This window comes from Thunnus thynnus, chromosome 1 (genome assembly GCF_963924715.1).
Source record: "Thunnus thynnus chromosome 1, fThuThy2.1, whole genome shotgun sequence".
Taxonomy (NCBI): domain Eukaryota; kingdom Metazoa; phylum Chordata; class Actinopteri; order Scombriformes; family Scombridae; genus Thunnus; species Thunnus thynnus.
In genome coordinates this window covers 24,498,944-24,517,246 of record NC_089517.1, presented here as the reverse complement: position 1 = coordinate 24,517,246, position 18,303 = coordinate 24,498,944, and the positions used below count along the sequence as shown (strand labels likewise).

Genomic DNA, 18,303 nt, shown 5'->3' with positions numbered 1-18,303 from the left:
GGTTCATAGTAGATACTAAATAAATCACTGACTTGTATATAAAGGAGTCGCACATCTTAGAGAACCAGTTGAGCCATAACCTTGTTTTCATGTCTGAATTTATAGGTATTGGCAAGTCAATTTAACACATCTTACAAACTCAGAAGTTGAGCAGTGTATTTGAATGAAAATAAAACTCTACATGTATTTATGAAATTCACATATTTATTCATAAAAATACATTTATCTCCTGTACAAAAAGACAGCAAATTGTTTATGGCTAAACAATGATCACAGAGAGGTCAGTTCTTTACTCCACACAATTTCTGTTGGCAGTTTGCTGGTAGTAATTTAGAGGTGATTTGTTGTCATATTACAGTAGCTGTACATCACAAGTAGTATTGTATGTGAATACATTCTGCATTGTGGAATTAATCCATATGTTTTTAATCTATTGTTAGTTTTACTTCATCTCTGACCTGAAAGTGTGTAATGACCAAAGTGCTGGTCTGACTAGCACAACACAATGATGACATCTTTGCCCATATAGTTCATTTTCTTTCCCCTGAGTGATTTAGTTCAACAACTGCGGATATTGAAGCGGGGCAATGGAAATTAGTTAGTTTTTCACTAACCATAAGTGAATGTAGGTACACTGCATCCAATGCACCAGACAAATTGGACAACCCAGAACTGGATGACTATTCCTTCTTACAGAAGGCAAAGCTCATCCAGTTCCTCTCTGACAGCGTACTACGTTTGCTGTTTGATCCACCTTCACATCCACCGAGTTTATTGTTCATACTGTGTCTTGATTCAGCAGCTGGTGAGAGTAGATGACATCTTCGTAGTGGTATTTTTCTGCTATAGCCATGATAGAGTCATGGCACCTGATTCTACTCAGAACCTGCAGCACTTCAACCACAGCAGACCTAGACAAGGAAACACACACCTGGATTAGAAAATTACAATCATGTTGTTATTGATGTATTGAGAAACATCATGATCCCTGAATGGATATAAATGCAACCACTTAAACTAAAATTTGCTGTCACTGTTAAGCACTTGTGTCACTTTGAGCATTGTGAAGCTGAGGTTATGGAGCACCATTAAGTAACCACAAAGATACAGTATTTTCAAGCAAGTAAAAGTAACAGGACTTGTTTTAAAACTGCAAGATATAATAAATGATTTCTTTGAAAGTTACATAGAGACTAACTAGATTGTACAGAAATTCCAAAAGTTTTTCCCCCCCTCACAGAAACACACTGTTTTATTACCTGGTGTTTGGATCTTCAGGAGGCTGCTGTTTGCAGATGGTATGGACTTTTTGAACTAGGTGGTTTCTGAAAGACTGGAGCTGAGACAAACAGACGTCCTCTCCTCTCAACCATGAGAGCGGCAGACTATCTGCTATCTGGAGAGACAGAGAACAAACAACTACATCATTATCAAGACCACAAATTGAGACAAAGGCAAACAGCATATATAAAGACATTTCCATGTTTAAATTTGCTATTCCAAATACCTTTTTGCATGCATGAACATCATTACTGGACAGTGTCTGACTGCACAGGGTGATCATCAGGTATCGGTTCAGCAGTTTGTCCAACATCAATTCCATCAAAACAGACTCAGTAAGCAGCAAATCCCATTTCCCCATGTTACCTAGTAGCTAACATAAACAAAAAAAACACTGATTAACAAACAGCAGCTTGGCAAAATTAAGCTCTGCCCACATGGAGACAATATAAATTACATAAATGTTTTAACCAAACTGTTTGCTAGTGAGTAGTACTTTTATGGCCGTCCAGAACTGTTGGTCCCTGAAGCATCTCTGAGGAGACGACCTGTCTTCTAGGAATCTGTAAAAAAAGAATAAAACAAAAAACAGTATAAATAACAGATTGCAAAGACCATAAAAAGTTATAACGTCATTTGAGACTATTTTGATTAAACTGATTTTAATCAATGCTTCAGAGTATAGGAAGCAAGAAAAAAAACAAAAAAAAAACTTACTTTTTGGGGTAGAGGGGGATGAAGATATCTTCATCTACACAGCTCCTCAGTCTGCCAACCACAGCCTCTATGAGTGCCTGCACGGGACACAAATACACACAGTAAACAAAAACATGTTAATGTACTGTTTGTCTGACTTGTATTACACTTTATAGTTTATTATTGTATTCCGTGTTAAAGAAGGTTTCGTAGCATGCCTAACAACACCTCTCAGAAGCACAGCATACTGTCTAGGGGCTTATTGCTTTACATTTAAAGAGTAAAAAATGTGTAAAAAGCAAAGCAGGACTGAGGCAGAAGGAGGATTTCTGTGTTGACATCTATATATAAGTTTCATGTGTAAGTGTTGGCTTTACCTTGACTGGTTTGCTCTGCTCTCCTTCAAAGATTGAATAGTCCTCCCTGAGTCTGTGACAAACATCAGTTAGACAGACTGACTGATGGAGAGACATGGGATCCCACACCAGCTCCACGAAGGCTGAGCAGAAAGAGCAAAACAAAAGTATGAGGCTTTTGTAATTTGACACATCTGTGGTCCAAAAACAGGCGATAAGGTGGATGATAGCTTGTGGAGGGATTGCACAAAGGTGAGTGGACAGCAAATTTGATAGACTGCTTTTCATTGTGAAGAAGTTACTGATTTGATTTCTAAGTTCAAGCCTCCATCTGCTCTTTCACTACATTTTAAAATCTTATACTTATTGCAGCTCTTTGTATGAGTACAATGTGTGGATGAGAGTGTGTGTTACCTGTTATTTTGGGTAGGACAGTCTTTTCTATGACATTAGACAGCGTCTGTCTGTCTGTGTGCTCTAGCTCCTCATGACCATGTCCGTGACAAAAGGTCTCCACCGCTGTGAACCATGGGAGGTTTTCAAAGTCGCCGCTAGCATCCTGACAGACACACACACACACAAATAAACTTGAACACATACTGTGACAGATGGTTACTGCTGTGTGTATGTATGCAGAGTCAGCCTCTGCGTTCGTGTATGTCTATGTGTTTAAGTACCTTCAGAGGGTTCCATGCCAGCAGCTGATGTCTTATGATGGGGTTCAGCAACTTGGGCAGACACAGAGCGATGTAGGCATTTTGGTACGAGTCAGAATAGGATCCTCTCCATTCTTCAAAGTGAGACAGAATCTTTTTCACGTCACAGAACTCGTCCTGGACGTCAGAAAACACTGCCTGGGACTTCAACATGATATCAGCTGGAGAGGGAGCCGTGAGGGAGAAGTAAAAGAGAGTCAGACAAAGTAGCAGAGGGATCACATAACTCAGCCTGGACAGTGGAGCCCTGACTGATAAAACAGAAAAACAGTAAGAGAGAGTTTATGTGTAGCAGGTAGAACGGGGAAAGCATGGGAGAAGTGACACTGGTTAAATTTGATCTTGCAACAATGTTAATCCATTGTTGGACGCTACAGTAGTGTGAGCTAACACTCAACTATTGTTGAGTGTTTGAAATATTGTGGATGACAGTGTTTTTTTTATTATGAAACTTAATAGGTTGAAGTTTTTAGTAGAACTGATAGAAAGCTAAACACACTGATTTCTTCCTCACCTTTCTGCTTCTGCAGCTGCTCTTCCTCCTCTGCTGAAGGCTCTGTGTCTTCAGGTATATCAGAGTCTTCCTCAGTTTTAACACCAATGTCTGTCTCGCTGCAACATATGAGGCAAATATTTCACAGACCTTGTAAACACCTCTTCTTGTATTATTTTTTTACTGGATGGATTTCATTAAATTCATTTTGTAAGTATATATAATTTACTACTACAGCAGTCTTGTTGTTTATATACAGAATATATTAAATATAATACATTAAATAATTCATAACAAAAGAAGGAAACTTTATTATGAAAGATATTTTTACTTCACTCACCCTTGAGTCTCTGCTCCATTGGGAGAGCTTCTGCTTTGCTCATCTGTACGATCTACAAGTGAGATGGAAAAATACAGTTAATGTGGAGAACATTTCACCTTCAACTGCCAGGGCATCTTAAAATTACAATTCTTTTCATGACTTTTCACGACCACACCAGAGAGCTGTGGCCTAAAAATGTTACTCCTGGGGAACCAATGTAAACTTTTCTTGTATCTTGTGGGTGGTGCAGTGACCCCATAGAATCACTGAAAGAGTTAGCCGACATTCAAATGTAGATTTAAAAAGTCTAAAACATTTTAAGTATTTCACTCATCACGATCTTAACTTTGTGGTTAAAATGTAGATTCTTATTTACTAGGATCTAGAATAACAAGAAATATATAATCCTTGGCTCAACTACATTTGAAATTAAAAAACGCAAGCAATATTTCCAGTTTTATCGCAAATGCACACACACACACACACACACACACACACACACACATACACAAATATCACTCACAACTGAGCTGCTGCAGACGCTCAGCCTGCTCCTTGATCTTCTGTCGTCTCTGAGCCAACAGCGCCTCCATCTGGTCAGACAGCAAAGTGTGCAGCTCCAGTTCCAATGAGTTGATCTCAACAACCTGTAGTCAACAAAGTGTCTACAGTCAGCAAATTAACAATCTATCAAAAAAGATGCATTCATACAAGTTCCTTTTTTACATTGTTTTTTGGCCCAGGAGTAAAGCCAAAACTGTTCCCATCAAAGTGGTGTTCAACAAAACTGTCTGACAGAACTCTCCTGATGGAGAGAGAAAGTGTAATATAAAATATATTTAACCTTAACATTACTGAAACATGCTGAAACCATGGTCTCACCAGTTACCACTCATCAACATTGTCTACAAAAGCCTGAAGCCTGGTAACCAGTTCTAAAAATGTAAAACTTCCTGTCAGGCCCTTCCCCCTTTGCACCTTCCGTCACAGATACTCTGCTATTTAATAAGCTGTAATTATTTTCTTGACCTATTTCCTTTTATGTGATGGTTAACTGCAGAGATAAACAGAATCAATCTGTTAATCTCTTACCTTCTCCCGTAGACACTCCACCAAGTTGTGGGCATAGAGGGTCATGGACCTGTAAAACCTGAGCTGGCTCTCTGAGGAACTTTCCTCCAGAATCTCTGCAGAGCTTCTAGCGTTTTCAACATCACCCTCCATCCTGCTCAGCTCAGCTCGCCGCGCTCTGTGCACCTCCTTCAGGGAGTCCAGTCTGGAGAGAAAAACGGAGTGTTGCATTATGTATGATTATGACACATGTGCTGCTTAGAAATGTGAAATAATAAAATTAAGAGACTGGAAAATGTATCAGAACATACAACTATGGAAAAGTTCATTCTTGACTTTGGGAAAAGTATTAAGAAATATTATTGTTACAATATCGAATCATATGTGATAAAAATTTGATCCAAGACGGTTATGTCAAATATGTGAAATTAATGACATGGTTAAGGCAAATAAAGCTAAAGGAAACTTACTTTCCGGTGATCCTCTTCTTCACCATTGAGACAGTGATGGAAGGAAGTGTCTCTGGGATCCTGGCCCCTGCTGATTTCTTCTTTTGTCTTTGTCTGCTTCGCCTGTTGCTACTGCTGCTGCTGCTGTAGCTGCTATAGCTGCTGGATTCACTGCCAGAAGGACTCTGAGTACAAGAAGAAAAGGAAGAGAAAATGAAGGATGTCAAAACTTCAGTACAGAGAAGAGTTGCTGATGGGGGAGACTGTTGATACTAGTATGACAAAATCACAATAGCAGAATGCCTGATATAGTAACAGATGGATTAAGAAACAAAAACTATAAAGAGAGAGAAAGACTTACATAAAAGAAAATAGGAAAGAAAGAGCAAGAAGAAAATGAAAAGGATGTTTAATGGACTTTCTTACTTGTCCGCCTGGTCGTCTCTTGACACCCTTCCCAATTTGTGTCTCCTCCCAAAGTTCCTGCTCCTCTTCATCAGATCCTGACAGACTGCCATCACTTCCTCCTGGATGGCACAAACACACACAAAATTGTACACTTGAAGGAACACATTCCCACAACTTGGTGCAAAACAGACAGGCCTATCATAATGTAATAAAATTCCTAAAATACACCTAACAATAAAGATATACTTTCATATACTCTTTTAATCTTCTCTTCTTTTGCCTCTGTCCTTCTTTCTTCCCACATATTCCCTTCTCTCCTTTTCCCCTCCCCTCCACCTACTTTTCTCTCAGGCACTCTCTCCCTATGCTCGCCCTTCACCCTCCGTCTTCTTCTCTAGTCCACACCTCCTCTACTAACCTCCCTCTCCTTCTCCCCTTTCCACCCCATCTCCCCTTATGTCCATCTCTCTCATACCAAGTTTCTCAGCAATCCTCTCTCTGATGCTTTTTAATCGTGGGGCGAACTCGATTCTTCTCTCATGATCGTCTGGCTCATCATCGTCATCGTCAATTCTATCTTCATCGTCATCACCCTCCCTGCTGTAGTGATCTGGGGTGCTGCCTGCGGAGCTCTGGCCATCTTTACTCAGGGGCAAGAACTCTTTCTGAGCTCGTGCGGCACGACGCTGCCTCCTGGCTGCCTTAATGTCCTTAGAATTAGGGATAACAGCTGAAGGCAAAACAAATGCGCAGAATATTAATGCAGGAACATGAATGGCTGACAAACAAACAGCCAATGGGCACTGTGAGCATGAATGTAACATCCAACAAGTTTATTGCACACTCTAATACAATATTTTCCCCATATCATGCAGCACTAATAAGCAATGTGCTGTAGCTTTTATCTATTCTTAAAACTTTAGCGCACACACACCAACATCTGTGAAGTTTATACATAACATACACCCACCAATACACATACCTGGTTTAGTAGCAGAGTAGCTGGAGACTGAGCTAGATGAGGGAGACCTGGAACCACCTTCATCATCATCATCATCATCATCATCATCGTTGTCATCATCACTATGGCGAAGACTACATGGTGAAGCCTGGCTGCCATAATCTTGCCTGGGAGAACCAGATTGTGGGACACCTCCACCAGCTGGTACTGGGAGTGAGGACAGGGATAAGACATGTCAATATGAAAACTTTCAAAGTATGGTGCTGTTGGCTGATATTATCATCTAGATAAATAGTGAAATAAAATTTAAAAATGTTTTCATTTAAGTCCCCCTCCGCTCAAAAATGTATTTTCTTCTTGTTCCCTCAGTTGAATGTTTTGAGCTTCACTGTGCAGAATGATGTATGCAGAAGGCTGTTTTCACGTTCATCTGCTGAGGGTGGAAAGTCTCTCTGTGTACTGACAAGCATGATTTGAGACGTCACAAATAGTTTGGAGCCAATCATGGTTCAGTATACAAATTATACAAGTGCGATGTGGAAAGTTGAATCCTCCAGTGCACAAACACTGACAATTGACTTTTCAGTGAGGTAGGAGACATCTTTTGTCCAGTAGTACTTTTGAAATAAATGATATTTGCATATTTATAGATTCTGTTTTTTTTCACTCAGGGAGAAGGAGTAGGAGTAATTTTAAGAATTTCTATCTAAGTAATTAAACCTGTTTTTTTGTTTTCTTAGGACAAACCATATCAGACCCAATTTATTATTATATTACTGGCATTCGTATTTTTATCGGTATATATAAAGTATCAGTCAAAAGTTTGGACACACCTTCCCATTGAATCCCCTGCCAACACCCATCCATATCAATAAAACCCTGTCTTCTACCTCATACTTTAGTGAGAGTGAGAGTTATGATTTGTGTGAGTAACACAACATCTATCATAGGGACCTGTTGGTGTGTAATGGTCACCTGCGCCTACACATCCAGGGAGGTACTTACCAGTACTGTGGGTACTCCTGGCAGGTGGAGCCTCCTTCTTCCTTACTTGGAACAGCACAGCTTTATCAGATGACTTCTTCAGTCTAAACTCTGGTTCCAAGGCTGAATCAGTAAAAAGAAAATCAGAGATTCAATAGGGATGATGGGACTAAAATCTACTGACATACAGTGAACCTGGGACTTTTGGGGCCCTGCTGGGCAGTTGACACAGATGATGGAGACACTGTAATTGACAATAAAAGCATATAACAAGAATTATGATCAATTATATTCTGTCAGTATATCTTCTTCTTCTTTTGAGCTTTATAAACAAACTACGAATCCTCTTCCATTCTGGCAACTTAAGGCGAATAAATTGTGTTTCCTTTTTCCTCGGACGTTGCTCTAACGTCTGCTGTCGTTAAGTAAACGTTTGACTGGAGTTCATTTTTGTAATGCTGACTTCAATACCCAACTTAAACTCAGTTACCTTCTTTGTCCTCAGAGAAACTGAGGACAGCGTTTTTTTTCTTCTTAACCTCGTCTTTGTCTTTCCTCCTCTTTTCTTTCTCCGCTGTCAGTTCCAGCTTCTCCCCGTCCTCTCCGTCACTGCTTCCCGGCTTCGGAGGCGTCGATTCCCGCTTGGAACTGCAAGAGATGCCGCGGCCATGGGCCACTTTGGACGGCTTATTTGCCACAACTGCTGTTTTTTCGCTCTCCCTTCCATCTCCCCCGCTCTGCTGCTCTTCTCCCTCATCACTGGAGTCTCCTTTTCTCTGCCGAAAGTTCCTCCGGGGCTTTTTGTTGAACATATCGATCTACCAACCATAAACTACGTGGTAACAGCTAAACAGGTAGCTGGGTCGCAAAGTAGAACTAAACGTCGTACGTCAAGTCGCCGAATGGAACGTAAAGTAACCGCAATGCATTATGGGTCATGTAGTGTGAATCCGCCAAACGATAGAGGCAGGTCTTTACAACTTTTCAGACTTTTAAATTATATAATGAATTAAAACATTGTTACATATGGTAGTAAACTATAATGCAGGTTCCACTACTACGGTTAGGCCATACTTATCGGGACCACTTGTTCTTCTACATAAATAGGCATAGTATTAGTGAGAAATTAATAATGTATGGCTGTCGGTACAGGAGATTATATCTGGTAAATTGTAATTTAAACCAGAATCGGGCGAGTCAAGGAATATGACTTTCTGTCCTTATACCAACTTATGACAACGTTAGAGTAAATGAAGTGACTGTGTGACTTCATATGATTTTTTTTAAAGACTAGTTCCTATATCGCCGTCTCCCTTATCTTTCCCCCATCAATTGTTCTCCCTCTCCATCTGCTGAACTTTTATTCCTCCCCGTCTCTCTCCTCCCCTCAGCGGACGGTCAGCCGTTAACAGCAGGCAACCGATCACTCGCAGTCAGCCATGTTGTTGGTGTGACACACTGAGCTGTCAGCAACAGGTTCTCTTGAGTTGTAACTCAACGCTGCTAAACTTGAACATTTCTGGGACAGTTTTCTGCTCACCTCGGATACAAAACTCTTCGGTGTGTCCGGGAAACCGTTCAGAAGTGGTGGATGATAACTGCAGGCCCCTCGAAAGCTCGGAAGTTGGTGTTTTTCTGGTCGTTGGTGGCACGCAAGCGAAACTGCTTATCTAAGCATGAGTGTAAGTTTGATATTGTTATGGTAACGTTTCCCTTGAGTGTTTAAATGTCTCATATAGGTTTTTACACTATGTATCGTTTCTTCTGTTAATGTTTGTCTTCACCGATGCCAGAATGTGAAACTAAATCTTAAAAGGGGAATGATGCTGATGTCCTCACAACAACCTAGGATGGGAGTTAGCTAGCTAAGTTATATGATTTCAGAAAATAGGAGCTGGATGTTATTGATATGTAGACGAGGGATATTTATTGCTACTTTAGTAAAGTGAGCCAAGGCGAGCGCATAGGTGGCAAGTTTGTAAAGGCAGATTTGCAGGAAAGTCTCCTAAATTCCTCTCGGTTGAAACTAGTTGAGCAGGTTGCAGCCAGGCTGGTGACAAGTGATCAGGGAATGTTACTCTATCGGTTTATCACAGACAGATAGAGGGAGGTATAAGTTAGTTTTAGACTGTGAATGATGACAATCTGTGGGCCTCAATAGAGTAGGACTGCTCAGTAATGTCTTTATTTTGAGATTTTGATATATATAATTGGTCCATAGTTGGTCTCTTGGTACAGCAATTATCCAAAAAAGACATAATCAGAGCTCCCAGAGAGCAAGCATCACCCCCAACATTACTGAAAGTTACAAGCAACCCAGAGCAGAGTAGAACTGGTGTCCATATTATTATATTTATCCTATAGTAATTGATCATTTTGATGTAAAAAGTGGATTTTGCTTAGTACTGTTATTGTAAATGTGATGCTCAGCGCAAATACTGACATCCAAAAATGCAGTTTTAATAGTGCCCAATTTTATTGTGTCTTCATTTATTGGAGGAGATCAGATGAATTAATTTCAAATGAAAAGTGACAAAGTTCAATGTCTAATTGCTTAAAAATCTTCCCTGTTAAGTGCAGCAGTATGAAATTAATGCATCATTGTCAAATGTAATGTCCATGTCCATTCCCAATCAGATTTCATGGTTAAGCAGTCTTACACTGTTAAGCTGTCTGAAATGGTGAAGCTCAGAGTCTTAGTCTTAGTCAGAGTCTCTTTTTCAATATTCTTGTTTTCATGGAAAGATAATATTATGGTATTAATATGAGTATTGACTTGGAGAAGAAATAAGGGTGAGAGAGTGAATTTCTCAGTGCAGTGTACAGCATAATAATTCAGTATGAAAGGCCTCCTGATGCGAGACACATGATGAAGAGCCTACAGAGGATGGGGAGTATCCACTGTTTTGTCAGAAAAGGGAGATTCCACATGTAGTCAAGCCAGCAAATATTGCCCTGGTCTCAATAGCGTGCATGCATGTGCAGCTGTTAAAGTTGTGTGCTTGTGCGTCTTTGCTCTGACACACAATGACACATTCACAGTCATGCACATACAGTAGCTTAGTAGGCTGAAGGCTTGGCGAATAGCAATTTTTGCAGCGTCTCTGTCGCTGCCAGTAATGTAACAGACTCGCCGGTTTCGCCTGCAACAGCTTCCTTTATGGCCTCACAACTAGCTGTCTGTGTTTTTCATAGTGAACACACGCCCAGACTTCATTTTCTTCTACCACTATTATGTGATTATTGGCCAGCATAGCAGTATCATAAAAAAGGGATAGTTCCCCTCAACTGATCAACCTGGTTTTAACCCACATATTTGTAAATGTCCACTAGTCTGAAGCATCGTCGAGGCAAGACACTCACTGCCTGCCAGCCGCAGCTGACCTTTGACCCGAGATGATGATGATGATGATGATGATGATGATGATAATGATGAAACACATGTACATATATACACAGTACAGCATGAATGAGCCAGTTTTAAGTCTTGTTCATATTACAGAGTTTATCAGAGAACTTTCTTAAGTCCTGTCATATCCTGATATACAATATGGACAAACCAGGGCGGGGCAAATCAGACTGTAGGACGGAGAAGCATGCCTTGCCTCTTAATAAAACAGAACTACGGCAAAACAAACAGCATTAATCAAACCCAATCTGAAACACTTGGAGAAGGCCCTTGCAACACTTTCTCAGTGTGTGTGGGTGATGTAACAAGGCCAGCTCAAGAGACTATTAGAGCTTTGTCACAATAGACAACTTTAACATGTCATAACAGGAAAAGCGCAGGTGTAATTAATAACATTAATCACGGTTGTGTTCAGTTTACATGTGCAGATTTCAGGGCACTCATATTGTGCACGCTGGCTCACTGGCTTTGCTTTGCTGGGACACCGAAATGGACCAGAGCCATCATTAATGCTATTAGTAAGACCTGTCCCACAATGACAAGTCAAAATGTCTGCTGTGTAAAAGGTCTGTACTGTAGTGGGAAGGAACAGGGAAGATCCACGGTCATAAAAAAGAGAGAGGAATGAGGAGACAGATAGTGAACCAGAGGATCATGGGTGATTTTACTGTATGTAGAGATAACAGACACAAAGAGGGAAAGAGAGAGTCGCAGGGCAGCGAGAACATTGTGGATGGAGTTGATGTCATTGGTGTGAGGTCAGCGAGCGAGGCGGCTGAAAATCAATCATTTCTTATAACAACACGAGCCGGCCGGGCGGTGCTGGTTTCTGAACAGAGTAGGGATGAGGACAGGCCAGGGTCACACGACTGGTAGAGTGTAGATTTAGGGGCAAAGAGGCAGACATTAATATACAACGACACATGGAGAGACAGTGACAGGAAAAAACAGACTTTTTTTAAAGAATGAAGTAGTAGTGTGATTCGGTTTCATCCATCTCTCTTTGGCTCTTTATTATGTTCTGTTCTTTATTTTCAATATACCGTCATGTGTCATCAAGGTGCATTATTAAGATTTACCGAAACAAATGAGGTGAGTGACAGCCGGACTATTTATCCAACAGTTTTGCAGTGTTGTGTGTGTGTGTATACTGACTGAGAGACAGAAATGTTTTTTCAAGCTGAAGCAGTTGACGTCTGATAGCCAGGCCACGAATGAAAAGATTGACCACACTGTGAGGAAGTGTGGTGTTTCATTTGAACACCACACTCCACTCAGGCATTCGTATTCAGGATGAAGTGGGTGATGCGGGTTAGTAGTTACTTTTCAGTCCAAAGAATATGTGCAAGAATTTTTAGCTGCAATTAAGACTTTATATTATTTTCTATTCATATACGGGAGTAACTGTAAACCTGAAACCCTGAAAATTAGTAGACATAGGCAAGAAGTTGTGTAGTTGTGTAACTTTTCCCAGTCTGTGATTCCTCTATGATGACCTCCAATAAATTTACTATAATAGAGATTTGTTTTGATTGTCACTTCAGTCAGTCTAGTCCCAGTCAACAATCACAGTCTGATTGGTGGTTCCATGACATTATTGGTTTGATTATCAGACCAATAATGTCACAGTACCATTGTAGTTGTGATATTGCTTCGGGGCTCAGCGATGGTCTAGTGTGGTGGACATGATTGTTACACTCTGTTTAAATGTTTACCTCTGTTATACTTTAATGCTCCACCACCATATACTGCAGGTTGGGACCCAATAAAGTCATATCTATTTGTGTAGTCTACTACATGACAACAGTACAGGGATGTGTCTGAGTACCAGGATGGGCTTACACATTCTCAGCGTGGGTCCAGGCCTTCCTTGGAAAGCAGGAAAACACAGATCTATTTTAGACTTGCACTGTCCAAGACTGAGTATATGTGTCTTGTGCATCCCTATAGCATAAATTAAATGTATTTTCACACAATGGTCTGAATAGAGCTGGAAGGAAATCAGACTCTTGCTCATGGGCACATCAGCAGGCTGGGTTCTTGCTGTCAGAGGCTTGAACACATTCCAGTTACCAGTCCCGACATGTTACACAGGCCAATTGTCCAGACTTTACAGTCTGTTTTTGAAAGGATTTTCTCTGAGGTTATGAAAATTGCCCCACCCATTTGCAGATCATTCAAACCTTTTATATAAAAAAAATGAAACCTTTGTGCCATGTGTAAGTGTATTACTTATACCTCCCTGTCTTTAGGGGTTGAGCAGATTAAATCAGAGATTTCCTGCATATATGAACACACTATCACATATAGGGTGATGCTGCTAATGCTATGCTCACAGCCCCTTTCATGTGGACTACTCTGTGTACAGTCCCACATCACTGCTGAAGTACAAAATTATTTTCTGAGTGGGTGGGTCTCTGTGAGCTGACCCTAACCCGGACTCCACCTCAGCGAGTTTATCACTATGCATATACTGAGCCTGCTGTATTCATTTAGCAGCTCAAGGCTTCTACTGAGACAGAGACCACTTGTGTGTGTGTTTCTGTGTGCAAGTGTATATAGAGTGATGTTTCGGAGAGGATTTGCATGAGGTTCGCAATGCTTGATGGAGTCTAGTCTACCACTGAAGTCAGTTCTGCCACAGCCAAGTCAGTTGTTCAGTCACTTTGTCAGGCAGCCGTCCAGTCAGTCAGGAATAGTCAGACTCTTCTCACCCTGGAAACAGTAAACCGTAAAGCCGACAGTATATCAAGTCTACTGCTATCTCTCATTTATTCATTATAATTCCATTACCAGAGGTTACATGTCATGACTAGAGCCTGACCAAAGTTGGATGACTGATACTGATGTTCTGACATATATATATGTCAGAATGGATCTAAAGTATGTATTTTAAAAAGAGTTTGAAACTGTATTAACGCTACATAGTTGGTCCAGCAAACTTTGCAACACCTTAGTGGTCACAATTCATATGTACACACTGCAGTAGTTAATAAAGTCAATGTACGAAGATAAAGAAGAGCAGAATGAAAGAGTATATGAGGGGAAGGATGAGAGGAAGGAGAGAGGGAGAGCGACAGATGGCAGGCAGTAGATGAGTCGTCCCTTGTTGTTTCTCTGCCCTTGCGGGAGCATCGATCAGACCACATCCACAGTAACCTCACACGTTCATTTCTCATTCACTCTTTTTCCTCTGTCATCCTTTATTTCTTTCTCATTCATCTTCTTCTACATAAAACTCTACTCAGCGAGTCATCAGTTATTATGCTTCTTCAAAAAAAATCACTCGTCAGTCTGTAATTCTCCTCTCCTCTGATGCCATGTCATATTTTCTGGGACATCAAAGGCTGAAACCAAACGTTCACCCTCCAGACCTGTGGCTTGAACCCTCGTGGACTTCATTCGTACGTACAGTGATGTATTCACTGTCATCACGTCATGTCTGTGAGGGTGCTGGGCCGCAAGGGGATCAAAAGCACTCTGAGATGGGACTTAAGACCTCAAGTGCTTCCATGGAGATATATTGAAATTCCTGAACCTCTAACTCATTTCAAAGTGTTTTTCTGAGCGGTTCCTAATGGTTCTGATATGTGCAGGTCTGCAACTTTACTCTCAACAACTCTGGTCAAAATGCTCAGTGAGATTTTCCCTTTACATGAACTGCTAAACAATGAAATCCTCAACTGATGACCTTCACATTGTAAACGGACAAAAAACAACCTTTGCCTACTTCTTCTACTGTCTACTTTAGCAGATTGTAATAAACAAATCCACGTTATTAAGCCTATAGGCCTATCAATACATCACAACAAAAGTGAAAAAGTCATCAAAAGTAAATATTTCACACAGCCTATTGTTATTATTATGATAATTATTGTTTTTTGATATTGATAATAATAATTAGTAGCATTCTTTTCTTTTATATCATCACTTTATAACCTATTGCTGCAGGATAATGAGTAAGCAAAGTCTGGTGAAGTCTGCACCACTCTGACAGAGAGTCCACTTGAGGCCCCTTGTGGACTGGATGAATTGTGGGTTTGGACAGCCCTCTGCACTCGCAGACGTCCAAGGAACGCACCCACAAAGTCCCGAGTCTTCAAGTGCGGTGAAGTCCAGACGTTTGGTTTCAGCCAAAGCTGTCATTCCGCCAAAATCCACGATCACTTCCTGTCACCTGATCTAACCTTGGATGAGGAAATGCTTGTGTCCGTTGGTTACCGGTCAGGAAGTGTTGAGTAGAAACTTTGGAATTTCTCTCCTCCTTTTCCTCCGCCGACTTCATCATGTGAGTCTTGCTGGCTGATGAGAGAGAGATAAACACGGAGGAAGCAGGTGTCGAGCAATGCCAGTAATGAAGTGAATGTGAACGCAACAGAAACAACATGACAGTCTATTTCAGTGTTCCCTGTGTCTGTACTTGTTCCCAAAAATACAACAGATTTGCCTGCAAGAAAATTAAAGATAAACCTGGCATTATATTTAATGTTGCATTGCATTTATTCACATAGTTTGTACGTAAAATGTAGTCTCTCTAGCACGTGGCCCTCTGTTATCTCACGTACAGTACTGTGACCACCTGAAGTTCACACTATTCATCCCACAGTGATAAACTGTTTTAAATCCAAACAAGTCTTGTTTTGTGGTGGCTGTATTTTGACAGGCGGTACAGTGCCGCAGTCACAGACGAGACCTATAAATATGCTGGTTAACCTGGCGTGATACAAGTTTCTGGCCTTTTTGTCAACAAAGAGCTCTAATAAGGTACATTTAATCTGTGGACATGCGGTCTAGTGCACGTACCCTGTTGCAACTCACCACAAACATGATCCCAACCTCTATGAGCAATATTATTTAAAAAAACAAAACACACACACACAAAGTTACAGAAAATGTGGCGTAATTGTTGACAGGAAGTACAGTAAATATACATGGCTCTGTCATCTGAACACATTGATCCATACCTCTTTTCCTTAGTGCAGTAAACTGATCAAATGTATCTGAAAATGGAGAAACCTGGTAACACAGACACTTCCCACCCTTGCACCTAAAACCTATAAACATGACTTTGCAGAACAGGTGGGCCGACAGGTTTATGCCACAATAACTCCATTTCCACATTTGCTTTGTACGTGCATGACTCAACAAGTATGGGTTCAAAGCATGATGTAACAGACTTTGAAAAGGGCATGATCATAGGTGACAGGACTGTTTTTATATTTGAGGCAACCCATAGTAGATAAATATTTGGGATGTGTGAAGGGTGGTGCCATAACAAATCATCACCTCTAGACAGTGTGATATTTAATATCATGACTATTAAACTGCCAGTTTCTCAACACACGACCAGAATAGTACTGAACAAGGGTTTATATATGTATCTGGACAGTGAGTGTAAATGTCTTCTTAAAGAGTGTTAATGGGTCTGGCTTGTATAGTTTATATTGCAGTGGTCTCTACAGAGTCAGATTGGATAGTATTGGAACAGTCCCAGTGTGTTTCAAAGGTTTGGGACGTGGCCAGGGTGCTCCTGACTGAAGAGAACAGGAGAAGCCCTGTTAGACTCTGCTGACTGACCAAAATCTCTCTCTCTCTCTCTCTCTCTGTGTCTGTTTCTCTCTCTCTCTCTCTCTCTCTCTCTCTCTCTCTCTTCTCTCCCTCTGCTCAGTGACAGCGCTGTCCAGTCTTAGCTGCAGTATTGACTGATGACTGGCCTGTGTCTGTGTGTTTTGCAGATGGCTGCGAGCAGTAGCTGAGGACGCCACCGGGAGTTCCCCTTCTCTTTTTCTGCCACCTGCAAATATGAATGGTAAGACCACCGCAGTTTCTGTGTGAAGGAGGGGTTGAGAACCAGAAGTGGGCATGAGTGTGTGTGAGAGTGAGAGTGCTGTGTGTTTTTTGGCTCTGCAGAACTGCTGAGACCAATACAGTGCTAGTTCTAGTAATAATTCCCAGTCTGAGTGTTTGTGTTTTTGTGTGTGTGTGTGTGTGTGTGTGTGTGTGTGTGTGTGTGTGTGTGTGTGTGTGTGTGTGTGTGTGTGTGTGTGTGTGTGTGTGTGGCTGCACGTGCATCTGTGTCTGTCTTATTTAACACTCCTCTTTACTCTGTCACAGTCTACAGTAAGTTATCTTTTTGTTTGTTTGTGTGTGAGATTTCTCACACACAAGATTTCTCACTCTAGTTAATGTTTATTGTTAGCATAAAAAAGGTTTGTGGTCAAAACTTTGTCGTGTCCATGTAGAAAGAAGGAACTGAGAGTGAGATGGAAGCATGTGTGTGTATTTTTTCATCTTTTTAGCAAGTCATTAAGCCCACAAAGCCAAAAGATCCACAAACAAAGACCTCCACAGCTGTCCAGTACAGATGTTGTGCTCTGTGGTCATTTTGATGTTGGTTCCGTATCTTTTGACAGCTTTATTTAAAGTACCAGCTACTAGACTACAGCTACAGAAGCTGTATGCATTTTGTTACAATGAAGCAAACTGTCCATTCCCTGTGTCTGCTGATGGAGTGTGGTGTAAACATTGTAGTCGGCCTTGATTGGGTAAATTTTGATGAAAGGGTGAGCTCATTTTGCCTTCCTGTTTGAATAAAGTGATAGCATCACTGGCAACTCTGAGTTTCATTATTACTTTGTCAATATCAGTGCATTCTCAACATCTCACCAACACTGAGCCCAGCTCCGGGATGCTCTCTCTCTCGTGTGTGTGTGTGTGTGTGTGTGTATGTGTGTGTGTGTGTGTGTGTGTGTGTGTGTGTGTGTGTGTGTTTGTCCGGTCGTCCTGCCTGTTTATTTGTCTTAAAATGCTGCCTGACTCTTCTGTAATCATGCAAATTGTATGTTTGTTTGCTTTGCTAAGATTCTGTCTGTGTGTAATTTAAACAGTGAGAAGGTAAACGGACTGAGGCCTGTTCAAGAAGCAGGTTTGCTGAATATAACCCAGATTTCCCTCATACATTAACTGATTTAAAAATACCTCTTTCTTATTCAGCAACATGAGATAACTCTGCTTCTTAGAACAGACTGCTGCTGATTCTGGTCTTGCACTGTCGCCTGGTATTCATTTAATTATAATATATCTGTCCAAAGCTCCACATCATCTTTCAAATGTATCTGTCCCATGACGTCTTTTTTTTCCCCATCCTCTTCCATTTT

The 18,303-nt window shown here is 40.9% G+C and overlaps 2 protein-coding genes across 5 annotated transcripts in view; one reads left to right on the top strand and one right to left on the bottom strand.

The window, feature by feature from the left end:
* Positions 1–184: 184 nt before the first annotated feature.
* Positions 185–8,641, bottom strand: gcfc2 (GC-rich sequence DNA-binding factor 2). The gene is made up of 18 exons (XM_067592358.1): positions 8,228–8,641; positions 7,759–7,860; positions 6,775–6,960; positions 6,268–6,522; positions 5,811–5,911; positions 5,406–5,569; positions 4,957–5,140; positions 4,388–4,511; positions 3,883–3,934; positions 3,564–3,661; positions 3,011–3,210; positions 2,748–2,892; positions 2,355–2,476; positions 1,999–2,075; positions 1,778–1,844; positions 1,508–1,654; positions 1,260–1,396; positions 185–911 (listed from the first exon to the last, which is right to left on the bottom strand). The coding sequence occupies exons 1-18, from the start codon at positions 8,547–8,549 to the stop codon at positions 779–781; spliced, it is 2,616 nt and encodes an 871-aa protein (XP_067448459.1). The 5' UTR covers positions 8,550–8,641; the 3' UTR covers positions 185–778.
* A 137-nt stretch (positions 8,642–8,778) lies between these two features.
* Positions 8,779–18,303, top strand: part of itsn2b (intersectin 2b) — a 34,726-nt gene continuing 25,201 nt past the window's right edge. The window contains exons 1-2 of one of the 4 annotated variants that reach the window (XM_067592338.1): positions 8,779–9,419; positions 16,882–16,955. In XM_067592338.1, the coding sequence (XP_067448439.1) occupies positions 16,949–16,955 (7 nt within the window). In that variant the 5' untranslated portion in view covers positions 8,779–9,419; positions 16,882–16,948. The remainder of the gene's footprint in view (positions 9,420–16,881; positions 16,956–18,303) is intronic. The other 3 variants (XM_067592347.1, XM_067592322.1, XM_067592332.1) reach the window with 3 other exon arrangements.